The sequence below is a fragment of the Crocuta crocuta genome, unplaced genomic scaffold, assembly GCF_008692635.1.
Source record: "Crocuta crocuta isolate KB4526 unplaced genomic scaffold, BGI_CrCroc_1.0 scaffold30, whole genome shotgun sequence".
In the NCBI taxonomy this organism is placed as follows: domain Eukaryota; kingdom Metazoa; phylum Chordata; class Mammalia; order Carnivora; family Hyaenidae; genus Crocuta; species Crocuta crocuta.
The window spans coordinates 14,727,097-14,741,596 of record NW_027528345.1 but is presented as its reverse complement, the minus strand read 5'-3'; the positions used below and the strand labels follow the sequence as shown (position 1 = coordinate 14,741,596).

At 37.2% G+C, this 14,500-nt stretch overlaps 1 protein-coding gene across 1 annotated transcript; it reads right to left on the bottom strand.

The window, feature by feature from the left end:
- Window positions 1-2,140: 2,140 nt before the first annotated feature.
- Window positions 2,141-3,118, bottom strand: LOC144222931 (olfactory receptor 9K2). Its single transcript, XM_077753642.1, has one exon. The coding sequence runs from the start codon at window positions 3,077-3,079 to the stop codon at window positions 2,141-2,143; it is 939 nt and encodes a 312-aa protein (XP_077609768.1). The 5' UTR covers window positions 3,080-3,118.
- Between the last annotated feature and the right edge of the window lie 11,382 nt (window positions 3,119-14,500).

Below are 14,500 nucleotides of genomic sequence, written 5' to 3'. Positions count from 1 at the left end.
ATTTTGTGAGATGTATACCTAAATATTTTATTAGGGAAAGTGATAATTAAAATAGTATTATGCTTTTCATTTTAAATTCGACTTGCTCATTGCTGGTATAAGGAAAGCAATTAACTTTTGTATGGTAATCATACAAAAAATCATACATGCAGCACTACTATATTTCCTATTAGTTGTAGGAGGGTGTTTGGGTAATTGTTTCAGATTTTCTACATAGTTAACTGTCACTTGTGAACAAAGGTTGATTTATTCTTCCTTTCGTTCTGTATAATGCATTATAGTAATTTGCCTAGGCTATCATAACAAAATACCACAGACTGGGTGCCTTAACCACAAATTTTTTTTCTCCCAGTTCTGAAGACTGGAAACCCAGAATCAAGGTACATGAGTAAATATTCTGAGGCTTCTGACCTTGACTTGCAGGTGTTTGCCCTCCTGCTCCCTCTTCACATGCTTGTCCCTCAGTGTGTATGCACCTCTAGTGTCTCTCTGTCTGTCCAAATATTTTCTTATAAAGAGTCCAGCCAGACTATAGTAGAACCTGGGTTAACAGTCTTATTTAGATTACTTCTTTGAAGGCTCTAGCTCAAAATATACTCATATACAGAGGTACTGGGGGTTAAGGCTTCAACATATGAGTTTGGTAAGACATGATTCAGCCCTTTATACTTTTATATCTGCTTTGTCTATTATACTACCTAAGACATCCAAAAAAGGTGCTGAAGAGATGTGGTGAAAGGGGACATCTTTGCCTGATTCCTATCTTAGTGGGATAGGAATCATCACTATTAAATATAATCTCAGCTGTATGTTTTTACAGATGTTCTTTTTCAAGTTAAGGAAATGCCCCTCTATTCCTACTTTGCTAAGATTTCCTTTACTTTTTATTTGTTGGTACTATCGACAGGAACATTATACAAGACCAAAAATGGTGAGACACACCTCCTTTGTGGACCTCCGTCATACTAAGTAGTTAAGTAGTTTTGTGTGTCTAACCGACAATTTTTCAAATCACCTTTTTTTTCAGTTACATTAGTGTACTTCAAGCCCACATCGATAACATGACCTGATATATCAGTATACTGACTCCAATCTTATTCCCTTTAAATAGATCTTTAATACAGCCTAAAGACATTACCTGATTGCAGGACACACTCTCGGGCACCCTACTTTGGAATTTGTATGTTTATCTTTGGCATAAAAATCTGTGGATTTGGATTGCTTGTGCATGTAAGGATGTGATCATCGCACAGAATCGTAAGCTCCCTAAAGAATAAGGTTACTTATACCTGAGCCTACACAAAACATATTACACAGTCAATAAATTAATCAAATATATAAATATTCATAGGTATAGATGAGTAAATTGTGGTCAACAGACTATGTTAATGCTAACTTGCTCTATACCTTTATTAAATATTCTTCACAATAATTAACCCAGGAAAACAATGTATGATAACCCAAATTGAGGCAATGATTGCTCAAAAATGTTTGCAAGTCTCTATCTACCACTTTGGTTCCTGATATTCAGATTAACAGCTAGCAGTGTCTCAGGATACTACAATGCCTGATCATTCGATATGAAAATTTTCAAATTGATCTTTACAGCAAAGATTACATATTATTTATTTTTTATTATTATTACTTCCTCTTGATGTAATACACATCAGACCTGATTCAAAATGCAAATCCAATAATGACATGACATGCTAATACAAAGTAGTTATACAATTGGAAAACATATTATTTTAAAAAATAAGTTGGACATTCTTGTCAATGTCAGTGATTATGTTATGAAGCAAGGACAAATTCCAAAAGAAACAGCTGACAAAATATTGTTTATACACTATGTTAATAATAAAAGTCATGCTCAGCAGCAAGCCATTAAATAAATACAAGTCAATTCTGTGAAACAGAATATTATTTGAGATAGTGGGAGGTTTCATATCAAAAAACGCTTCTCTAATATCTAGAATATCTCCAGTACCTGAGATGTTCAGGATGACCAATGTTCCAGGGACCTCACCAGAAAAAGGTTCTGATAATATATTTATGATGTTTAATAGAATAACTTTCATTAATGGCCACTAGGAGCATGAAAGAAATAACCACAAAATCAATGGTGAAAAAGAAATAATAATCAAAGAGTAGGATTCTTTTTCTCTAGAAGTTTTTTTAGAGCTTCTTTGACATCTTTGTTTCTCAGGGAGTAAATTAAAGGATTCAACATGGGAGTGACTAGGGTGTAACATAATGAGGCCACTTTACTCAGCTCAGGAAATCTATCAGGAGTGAGATACATAAAAAAGATGGCACCGTACAGCACACTCACGACTCCTAAATGAGAGCTGCAAGTGGAGAACGCTTTCTTACGTCCCTCAGAGGAGTGTATCTTGAGAACTGTGGACACAATATACAAGTAAGAAATAATAATAATTATGATGGTAGGCAAGATGATGATGCTGGATAAGGAAAAGGAAATAATCCTATAGATGAAGAGGTCAGAACAAGATAGCCTCTGAAGTGGGCGGGTGTCACAGTAAAAGTGGTCAATGACCCGAGAACCACAAAAGGACAGTGTAAAGGTCATGCTTGTCTGAAGAACTGAGCTGATGCAGCCACAAAAATAGGAACCAGCCACCAACTGGGTGCAGAGACGCGCTGACATCTGGACAGAGTAGAGGAGTGGGTTGCAGATGGCGATGAAGCGGTCATAGGCCATGGCTGCCAGGAGAAACCCCTCGGCCACGATGAAGAGGGCAAAGAGGAAGAATTGGGTCACACAGCCTGCAAAGGAGATGGACTTGCTCTCAGACCAGAAGTTGATCATAGCCTTGGGGGCAATGGCAGACGAATAGAAGAGATCAATGAAGGACAGGTTGCCTAGGAAGAAATACATTGGTGTGTTCAGCCGGGGATCGGTCACGATAATGGTCATCATCCCAACATTCCCTAGAAGGATCATGACATACACGAGCAGAAAGAGCAGGAAGAGTAGAATGTGGAGCTCTGGGCGGACCCTGAAGCCTACAAGGATGAAGTCGGTCTCTTCTGAGTCATTGCTTCCTCTGTCACCCATGGCAGAAACCTGCTGAGAGGCACAGGGACAAATAAACAAATGAACTATGGACTTTGAACATAGCTACAAATGATCATGGCAGAATTATGATTTCAAAGCTATTGTATGATCATTATTCTTGTTAACTTTATAAAATTACTGTGACTTAAATTTAAGCCGTTGCAACTGATGATGAATCAAAACATTAGTTTTATGTCCTTCTTTCTACAGTGGTGGAATTAGATGTTTTCCCTTGAATCGAATGCAGTCTCCTTCCACCCAAGTGCCTTTCACATTTGCAAGTATCACTTCTGTGTATATTTCTGTTTCGTGGTTTATGCAATAAACTCACTGTCATGAAAAGGTGACTGAAAGGGACCACAAATAATTTAGTAGATGACATTTAAGAAGGAATTACAGTGTCTGCATTTGTAGATATGAGGGTTTCAATTTAAAGACTTAACTTCTATTTCATGTAAACATATCTAAAGGAAGTGACAGACTTTAAATAAAAATTACATAAGGGGTGCAAATAATTTTTGTAGGTAATGGAAACTTTGAATTCTGATATAAGTTATTTACTCACTAGGATCAAAGTTGTGCACAAATAAACACAAAAACTATGGGGACTCACATGCTAAGATTTCTCTCCCAGATGGGCCTCCATAGCCTTTTCATAAAGATAATTTCCCTCTATTAACTCAGCCTGCAGCTCCTTATTTTTTTAAGGAGAGGCCTCCAGATAGTCTAGATGGAAGAGTTACTTTAGAGAAAAATACTGAACAAAAGATACAGATGAAGGATTGTTGACTGCATTCATATTTACCCTAGATATGACTTGCATAGCTGTCACACCTTTAACTGTCATTTACGAGACAGCTCAACTGAAGATTTGAACTGCTTGTAGTAATAATATGGTAAATTTTTTTGTTCTCTCAGGCCTCTATGTGCTCGGTTCTCCCTAAATAATAATAATAACAATGACTACAATAATGTTGTACTTTTGATATGCCAGCCACTTTTCTAAATGCTTTTAGAGTAGCTCATTTAATCCATACAACAATAATATGGAGTACTATGATATTCCTTAGTTTACTGGTGGGGAAACTGAGACACAGAGAAATAAAGAGCATTGATCCCATCTACTGGGGACAGAATCAGAGTTTGTAGCATAAACACTTGGCTCCCGAGTCCATGCATTCTTAGTCACTGCAGACACCGCCTTTTACAACAAGCCCTTCTGGTTCCTTTACCAGACTTACCTCTACTTGTACTTCAGAATTCAGGTCAAGTTTCTTATCTCCAAAATATATTCTCTAATTTTCAACCTAGGTTAAAACATTTCTGCATGTATCATGCTCCTGAGGACGGTAGCTATTATCACCACATTTTAATATTCATATTAAATATTACTAAGTCCTTCCTTAAGACCAAACTTCAACTCGTCCTCCATAAATTCAGCACATTGTTCCGTGTCTGGAAAATAGAAGTCAATATTTCTTATACAGATATCTATTGCATGATATTTGAACATGCAGAATCAGAAAAACTTGAGGACTTTGAAATACTGAGGTGGTTAGCGTGGTTTAGGTTTAATTTAAGGAACGGCCAGTGATGCTTCTCATACTTACTAACTGGGACCTTGGACTAAGTGACTTACGCAACTTATTTGTTTCCTATACAACCTACTTATGTTCCTTAAGTTACTGATGTAATTATATGGCAAGTTACTACATCACTGTATCCCCGCATAGAGCAGGGATAACACAATATAACTACCAAGTTTTCCTGGGGGCATATACTTAGATGATGCACATAAGAGGTACCTGGGGGCTCAATTGGTTAAATGACTGTTCCTTGATCTCACCTCAGGTCATGATCTCATGGTTTATGAGTTCAAGCCCTGCTACAGGCTCTGTGCTAACAGCATGGGGTGTACTTGGGATTCTCTCTCCCCCTCACTCTCAAAATAAATAAATAAACCTCTTTTTAAATGTTTTCTTATTTTTTAGAGAGAGAAAGAGAACAAGCGGGGAGGAGCAGAAAGACTGAGAAAGAGAGAGAGAATCCCAAGCATACTCCGTGCTGTCAGCACAGAGCCTGAAGGGGGTTCAAACTCACAAACCATGAGATCATGACCTAAGATGAGATCAAAAGTCAGTCATTTAACTAACTGGACCTCCTAGGCACCCCATAATAAAGAAATAAACTTAAAAACAGGATAACACACATAAATGATTATCATTTATGACAGAATAGGCACTTGACAGATATTAACTATTATCACTTATCATATCTTTCTGTGCTCAATCCAACAATGCACACCAAATAATAAGCACTAATTAGGTTGAAAATAAATAATATGTATATGGGGTTTTTTTGGGTAAACTATTCTATGTTGAGGAAAGGAATCAGAGAAACTGTTAAAAGATTAAAAAGAATAAAGAAATCTGAGAGAAGTGTAATATTTTGCCCCAGAAGGAGATAACTGAAGAAAAGTAGTATGGTGTCTCAATATTATATTATCCACCTCCACCAAAATTAAATATGCAAATAATTGTATTATAAAAGAGCACAAGTTTAAATAGATAATGCTTAGGTTCTGAGGAGACATAAGATACGTACTTAAACAGTGAGAATAGAGCCTGAAGTAGTCAAGAAATATTTAGATAATATATTTTATTTATTTCCTGAAATCTTGCAAAGGTCAAGATTGTACATCATTTTAATAATCCAGATTTATTCCTATCAAGTTTGTGCTAATCTTAGTAAGTTTACTTCTGAAGATAAGTACATAAAAGATATTTATTCCTAGAAAAGGGAGTCTTGGGGCACCTGGGTGGCTCAGCCTGTTAAGCATCCGACTTCGGCTCAGGTCTTGATCTCGCAGTTCGTGGTTTCGGGCTCCATGTCGGGTTCTGTGCTGACAGCTCAGAGCCTGGAGCCTATTTCAGAGTCTGTGTCTCCCTCTCTCTCTGACCCTCCCCTGTTCATGCTGTCTCTCTCTCTCAGAAATAAATAAACAACATTAAAAAAGAAAGAAAGAAAGAAAGAAAAGGGAGTCTTTCCTAGAGTAGCCAATAAGCAAGTAGTCAGTTTGAGACTTATTATTAGCCAAATCTCTCATGTTTTAACATGTACCCTTACCTTATACAGTCTGGTAACTTGTCAGATTCTGAAAATGAAGCAGCAGAATCCCCATGTTTTCCTCTTGTTATTGTTTTAATTCTAGAAAAGGTAAACATAAAGTTAATTAATGACTGTGCTACAAATACTAAATAATCAGTATGTGAGGATAAAGTGAATCCTCCCCCTGCAAAGAAATTCCAAATGCATGGTTATTATCCCAGTTTTAGTTCTTCCCATAGAGAAAGCAGACTAATTCCCCTTATTGCTCTAATTAACAACTGTACTTTGCCTAACTAGTTGACTTCTTGGAATATCCTATGGTCCTTTGTAGAGGAGACACAAGGTGAATTTTCTCAAAGATGCTTTGCTAAGACTGAAACAGATCCAGGATTTACAGTCTATGGTTATGCAAAGGGAACCTGAGGAATCAATCCACAGGATATTCTGTCCTGCATTCTTGGATGCTGAGTGCTTTTAAAGAAGTGAAGTAGATTGTCTCGGATACGTAAGAGGTCCAGAGCCATCTGGAATCTCTGATCATCTACCGGAATATTAGCACCAGTTATCCATCTTGGTTCTCGTTTTGGCCTAACAGTGTAACTTTTTCAAATAATTACAGCCTTGAGGTTTCTCTTTTCTTCTGGGAGATAGTCCTCCTGGGAGAGAAGGAAGCATAAGGAAGCCATTAAGGTAGCTAGGTGCCAGAGCCAAGCTCCATCAGGATCACAGGTGCTCTAGATTTGGGGGAAAAGAGAAAGAAAGAGTAAGGAAAGAAAGAAAAGGAAAGGAAAAAGAAGAGCCTAAACTTAATAGGAGTCAAAATACATATAACAGTTGTTTTTCCTCTTTTCCTTTTTTGTTGTGTGAATCCTTTGGGAGGGACCAAAATGACCTCTCAATCTGAGTAACTTCACTGAAAAAGAAGCATTTCATTTATCTTTACAACAAAACTTGTCATAGACAAACTGACATAGATGTGAAAGAAAATACTATGTTATGAAATATGTTTGTTAGAGGTATTTGTATTTCTAGTCATTAAGTTCATTTCATTTTCACTTAAAACTCTCCATATTTATTCTTTAGCTATATTTCATCATTGATAATTGATAATTAATAGTACAAAAGCATACCACACTTGTTCATTCATATTTACCATCAGTCATGGTGATGCTAGAAGACATCTTGGAAAATTCCCTAATTACTATTATACCTCTTCCTCTATTTTCTTTTAATATCTTTTTCTTTTTCTTTCTTTTTTTTAAAATGTTTTATTTATTTCTAGGAGAGAGAGAGACAGCGCGAGCAGGGGAGGGTCAGAGAGGGAGACACAGAATCTGAAGCATATTAATATCTTTTTCTAATCACTATCAGTTACCCAAAAGAATACAAAGCATTTTGTTTACCTGTCGGTTCGGTGAAATGAATACCCAGGAGACAGGAGCAATTGCTGTGTCCCCCAGTAAAAGTAGTCCTCTGTTGAGTAGTCAGTATAATAACTCAGCAAAGTCCAATGTCATAGGGGCAGCAAGGAAAACAAAAGTGAGTTAGCAGGTTTTACAGTGGTAGTTGACATTCCAACAGTGACCCAAGGTACTTGGGCCAATAGTCATATTATGATAGAAATAACCTCATGTATTGTTTGCTAACTCAGTATATATACAATATCCTAGAGACAATAACCCAACTGTGTAAAGTGTTGCCAGCCAGGATATCAAAAAAAGGAATCTTCAATAAGTGATTCTACCATTCTATGAGTTCACCTGATTCTATCTGTTGAGGTGATTGATAATTCCATTGAATCTCATAGATATGATTGTATAGCCTTATTTCTCTTCTTGTAAAGGGAGTGCCTTACACCAAAGTCCTAGTGCAATACGACGTGATATCAAATAAGGCATTTGTTGAGTCTTGATATAGTGGTATTGACATAAGTAATTTGAACAGGAAGGGCAAAATTATAACTAGAGCAGAGCCTGGACAAATCACTACTTCTCCTTCATGGAAAAACCAATGTAATCAAACTAAAGCATGATGACTGGTTTGTAGGCTCAGGTTAGATTATATTTATCAGGAAAATTTTCTATTGTAGTAAGAATATTTATCATGAGATCTACTTTTTTAAAGAACTTTTAAGTGTGCAGCACAGAATTGTGACTATAGGCACAATGTTATACAACAGATCTCTAGAACTTATTCACTTTGCATAATCGAAACAAGTTGAAACCCATTGAATGATAATTCCTCATTTTCCCCTCTGCTCAACGCCAGCAATCACCATTCTACTCTCTGCTTCTAAGAGCTTATATAATAGGATATATTATATAATAGGAATTATAGAATATTTGTCAGTGATTGATATTTTCTCTTAGCATTATGTCTTCCATGTTGATCCATGTTATCAAAAGGCAGAATTTCCTTCCTTTTTAATGCCAAATAAGGTTCCATTCATTTGTATATTCAGCATTATCCATTCATCCATCAGTAGGCATCTTGTTTTTCTCCCTATATATTTTTTTTTAATTTTTAATGTTTTATTTATTTCTGAGAGATAGAAACAGCATGAGCAGGGGAAGGTCAGAGAGAGAGGGAGACACAGAATCTGAAACAGGCTCCAGGCTCTGAGCTGGCTGTCAGCACAGAGCCTGACGTGGGGCTCGAACCCACGAACTGTGAGATCATGACCTCAGCCAGCTTAAGTTGGACGCTTAACCGACTGAGCCAACCAGGCGCCCCCTCCCTATATTTTTAATAACCATCATCAGAAAATTGTGCACTTAGTGTGGGTAATTTCCAGGTTAGCCAATGTTGAGCCATCCATGTTGTGAATTCTATCTCTTCTACCATGGTTATCTTATTGATGAGACCTACTGAATGAGCAATGAAGTGGATGGCAAAGAATCTGGAAGATAATGATCATTGCTTTCACCAGATTACTGATAAACTACCCCATATCTGATATGAATTACTGAGCATTCGTGTGGGAAATTGATATTCTCAATTCCTTTTACCATTCATGGAGGCCCCTCTACAAATAAGCCACCATGTCAGTAATCCTTCAATCTTGTTGCTTTCAAGCTCCTAGGTATCCATGTAAACCACTAGCCTACTGACCCTAAGTCAGTCTAAATATGTGTCTCAGACTATATTCTAGGCAAGACAACAACTATGCAGCTTGAAATTATGCCTATTTTGAATAATTTCCTTCTAAGCGATATATGAAATACCTTTGAGCTGGACTACAATGTTGCAGCAGTAGTCCATTTCCAGCTGGTGCACCACATGCAGCACCCACTATAAACCTGGCTCAATTTATTTTTTTCTCAAGACATAATAATGCTAAGATTCAAGTATTATTTCAAACCATGTATGATCTATGCTTAAATATGCATATAATGACCAGCCAACTTTCATATATTTTTGGCATTGGTTTCCCCAATTTAAGATACCAAATTCAGAAGGAAAACAAACTTCATAGCAGCACTCTCCACAATAGCTAAAACATGGAAAGAGCCTAAGTGTCCATCAACAGATGAATGGATCAAGAAGATGTGGTTTATCTATACCATGGAATACTACATGGCAATGAGAAACAATGAAATCTGGCCATGTGTAGCAACATGGATGGACCTTGAGGGTGTTATGCTGAGCGAAATAAGTCAGGCAGAGAAGGACAAATATCATATGTTTGCACGTATAGGAGGATTAGGAGGAACTTGACGGAGGAACAAGGGGGAGAAGAAGGGCGGAAATGGTGGGGGAAAGGGAGAGAGGCAAACCATGAGAGACTCTTGAATGCTGACAAAAACTGAGGACTGATGGATGTGGGGGGGAGGGGGGATGGGCATGGAGGAGGACACTTGTGGGGATGAGCACTGAGTGTTATGTGGAAACTAATTTGACAATAAACTATTTGTAAAAAAAAAAAAAATAAAGGGAAGGAAAACAAACTTTAAAAAGTATTTTGTCCTCTAAATATTTTTTGAGATTTTAAGATGGTTGTTCCATTTCCTTGTAATCCATGATGACACAGTAGTAATGATTGAGAATTATGATGTAAATAATTATAATGTTTGTGCTCCCTCTGTTTAATTAGCTCATCACAGTTATTTTAATAGCCTTGTTTGCAAGTCCACAATATGATTAATAGATCAGAAAGAAAAGTTCTATCTTCCTAAAATTATATACAGTTAAATGGATTGAATATAAATATATTTTATTCATTATATAATACTCATTATCAGTAGAAACACGGACATTATTAATTTTCCAAAAAACATTACATATATAAAAAACACAAGTCATAAATAGCACAATAACATTCTTTCTTGTTGAAGGGGATAACCAATGGTTATAATATTCAGCAAACAAAAACTAGAAGGTCTAAACCCAAATTTGGTATCAATTTCAAACATTAACAGTAAATTTAAAAAGATTCCACCCTCATAATGTGTACATAAATTTCCTATTGAGAAGACAGTTATATCTTAAAATAATGAGTGTTGTCCCTCCCTTACATATTTAACTTGTTTTCTTATTTCATTGTTTATAATCCTTTGGTAAATGAAGATGAGTCGTTTGTAGTGGATATCTTTTCCTTTTACCTGGTTTCAAATAGAAAGTTTCCAATGATTCCTCATTAAAAAATATTTATAGAAATTTTCTTTAATTCTGTGTTTTATGCCTACTTTCAGTTAGTTTTAAATTTTTAATACCAGAAATGCATGTTGAATTGTATCAAATACTTTTCCTTGCTTATTGAGAACATTATGCTTTGCTTCTTCAGTGTGGCTCGATTTCTAGTTTCTCTATGCTATTCCATTGACTATTTGTTCATTTTTTTACAAATACCACACTGTCTGGATGAGTATGGTTGTGTATAGTTGAATTTGTGTATTGTCATTCCTCTGATTCTGTTCTCTTCTATGATATTATGTTAGTTATTCCAGTCTCTTGCCTTTTTCATAGAAACTTCATTTAATATCGAAAGTTTGTCAATAACCAAAAAATAACCTGCTAGAATTTCAATTTGGATTGAATTGAATGAATAGAACAAGTTGGGAAGAAAAGACATCTTGACAATGTTAACTTTTCTTCATCAGCAACATTCAATAGTTTTCCATATTGTTAGGTCTTCTTTGACTTCTTCAATTAGAACTTTATACTTTTCCTCCTAGAGATCTTGTTCATATTTTGTGGGATTGACATCTAAATATTTTACTGGAGGTAATTATAATACAAACGGTATTGTGTTTTTAATTTTAAACTCCACTTGCTCATTGGCGGTATGGAAAGCAATTAACTTTTGTATATTAACCATGTCTCTTGCAACCCTTCCATATATCCTATTAGTTTTACGAGAGTGTTTGGGCAGCTCTTTCAGATTTTCTACACAGACAACTATGTCACCTGTGGACAAAGACAGATTAACCTTCCTTTTCCTTCTGTATAATGTTTATGATGATTTGCTGGGGCTCCCATAACAAAATGACACAGAATGAGTGCCTTAAACACCCGTTTTCTTCTCCCAGTTCTGGAAACTGAAAGTCCATGATCGAGGTGCCATAATTATTCTGAGGCTTCTTTTCTTGGATTGAAGATGTCTGTCCACTTGCCCCCTCTTCACATGGTTGTCCCTCAGTGGATATGCACCTCTAGTGTCATTCGATGTATCCTACTATCTCCTTATAAAGATACCAGCCAGACTGTATTAGAACCCACTATAACAGATTTATTTTATTTATTTCTATGAAGGCTCTATCTTCAAATATAGTCATATACTGAGGTACTGGGGGTTAGGGCTTCACCATATGAGTTTGAGGAGGAGGAGTCAACATGGCAGAGAAGTAGAGGGACCTGAGTTTCCCTTACCCCTCAAACACGGCAGTGGTATTGAGGCCAGAAGACTTGGAATTCTAAGAATCCGGGCTATAGAGTGAGAAAAACATCTCCAGGGGCCACAGGGACAACAGGGCGGGCCATAGGGGCATGAGTGAAAACTGGGAGAAATAAAATGTGTGGCATAGGAATGGAGGGGAGAGATTACTTTCTGTGAAGAGACAAAAGGAAGAAAAAGCAGGCTGGGGAAATGTAGGATTGTATTTGTACAAGAGAGAAATCATAGACCGGGGAGCAGAAAAAATGGAGAAAGAACCAATTTCTAACCGTGGGACATTCTCTACCCTATTCGTGCACCTGTAGAAGAGGGGAGCCAGACCCAGGCTCAGTAGCTGGCTCCCAGGTGCAGTTGTAGAGAGCCATCCTCTCCCTTAAGTGCAGTGGGAAGAAGGTAAATAACCATCCCAAGGACAAAAGACCCCGCAGACCCTCTGCCAACCAGAGGCCCTTTGTCAGCTGTCTGGCGGAGTGACAGTACCTCAGAACCAGAACCAGGGCATACAGAGTGGGATCCTTTAAGACATCGGGGTTTGAATCCCAGCCAAGCACTTGGGAGGAGTAGGAGACTATGGAACACAACACAACCAGCTCACTCGCACCTGTGTGGCACTGTGTGGATAGACTGAACAGACTCTTTGGGACACCCGGTTCTTGCTCAACACATCTCCAAAGGAAAAGGAAATAAAAGCAAAAATGAACTATTGGGACCTCCTCAAGATAAAAGCTTCGGCACTGCAAAGGTAACAATCAATAAAGCTAAAAAGCAACAGATGGATTCAAAGAACATATTTGCAAATGACATATTGCATAAAGGGTTAGTATCCAAAATCTATTTACCAAACTCAACATGCAAAAAACAAATAATCCAGTGAAGAAATAGGCAAAAGACATGAATATACACTTTCTAAAGAAGACATCCAGATGGCCAACAGACATGTGAAATGATGCCCAACATCACTCATCATCAGGGGAATACAAATCAGAACTAGAATAGATATCACGTCACCCTGGTCAGAGTGGCTAAAATGAACAATTCAAGAAACAACAGATGCTGGTGAGGATATGGAGAAAGAGTAACCCTCTTGCACATTTGGTGAGAATGCAAACTGGTTCAGTTGCTCTGGAAAACAAATGGAGTTTCCTCAAAAAGTTAAACACAGCATTTCACTGCAAATTATAGCTAATGCAGTAAGGAAAATACATAAGGACTGGAAGGGAGTAAAAAGTATTAACATAGCAAAATAATTGCCCACAATGGCATACAATAAAATATAAAGAAAATCTGTATAAGGTTAGGAAGACTAATACATTAGTTTAGTCAAGATGCTCAATATTTCTCTATATGAACAGGAAGCAATTAGAAAATGTAATAGAGAAAGAAAGTATCCCTTTTATAATAAAAATTGGGTTATATTTAGAAATAGCTATTAATATGTGTGCAAGACCTTTTAAAGAACAGGATCTTTTAAAGAGCACTATAAAGTTAGTGAAAGATATCAACTAAGGCATCAAAGAGGTAAAAGACATGCCATGATCAGAAACATATTCGTCATGAAGCTGAAGGAGCATAGGGTTAAGGACCCCAACCTGTACCATCTCCTTTGAAGTCACTGAAGGGATGGGAGAGCCCAGCAATGTTTTTATCTAGCTATGTGTTTTANGAGTCAGAATCGCTGCTTCCTTCTCTGGGTCAGGCTGGTGCGCAAGGGCGTGGGCTTGCCCGCAGGGTGTTCTGAGCCCGAGCGTTAGAAGGCTCTCTCAGTGGATTCTGCGTCTTTTTTCTCCCAATCTCTCAGGTTTTGTAAGGTTTCCAATGGCTTCAGATCTTTTCTGTGTGATGTATGGGCATGAGTGCAAGTACGGAGCTCCTTACTTCTCCGCCATCTTGCCCTCTCTCCTCTAGCTATGTGTTTTAAAATTTGCAAAAATATAGTACCTGCAGCCAATTAAACAGCTTGCTCCATCCTCTGATATTTCCTTTCAGGTCAGGTAATATTGAAGTGACAATTGCATTTTGGATCCAGGTAATGGACTTTGAGTTGAGAATACATTTTAAAAACTTTTAGGAAGGTGTAGTTTATGTTTCTCAGTCACATTTATAAGTAATCAGGCAATGTTAGCTACCCTAGCTCAGAATGGTTTCCAGGAATATTTCTACTGCTAACTGTGTAGATCCATTGTTATAAGAATGTGTCTATTGAGTATGATGTGGTAAAGTTGGTGTAGCCGCAGGAGGAAACAAGGAGGCTTGGAAGAAAGTTTATTTTGTTCACAGATCCCAGGAAGAAGGTTGAAAGAGGCAGGGGTTAAAATATGCCTCGGAGAACAATGAGGAAGACACCAAGATGGAACTCAGGAAGTCCCATCAGCGATGGCTTATTGTTGAATAATATCACTGCAGTGATACTCCCTCCTCAA

Coding starts and splice junctions, on each gene's coding strand:
- LOC144222931 (XM_077753642.1), bottom strand. CDS start 3,079: ATGGGTGACAGAGGAAGCAATGACTCAGAAGAGACCGACTTCATCCTT.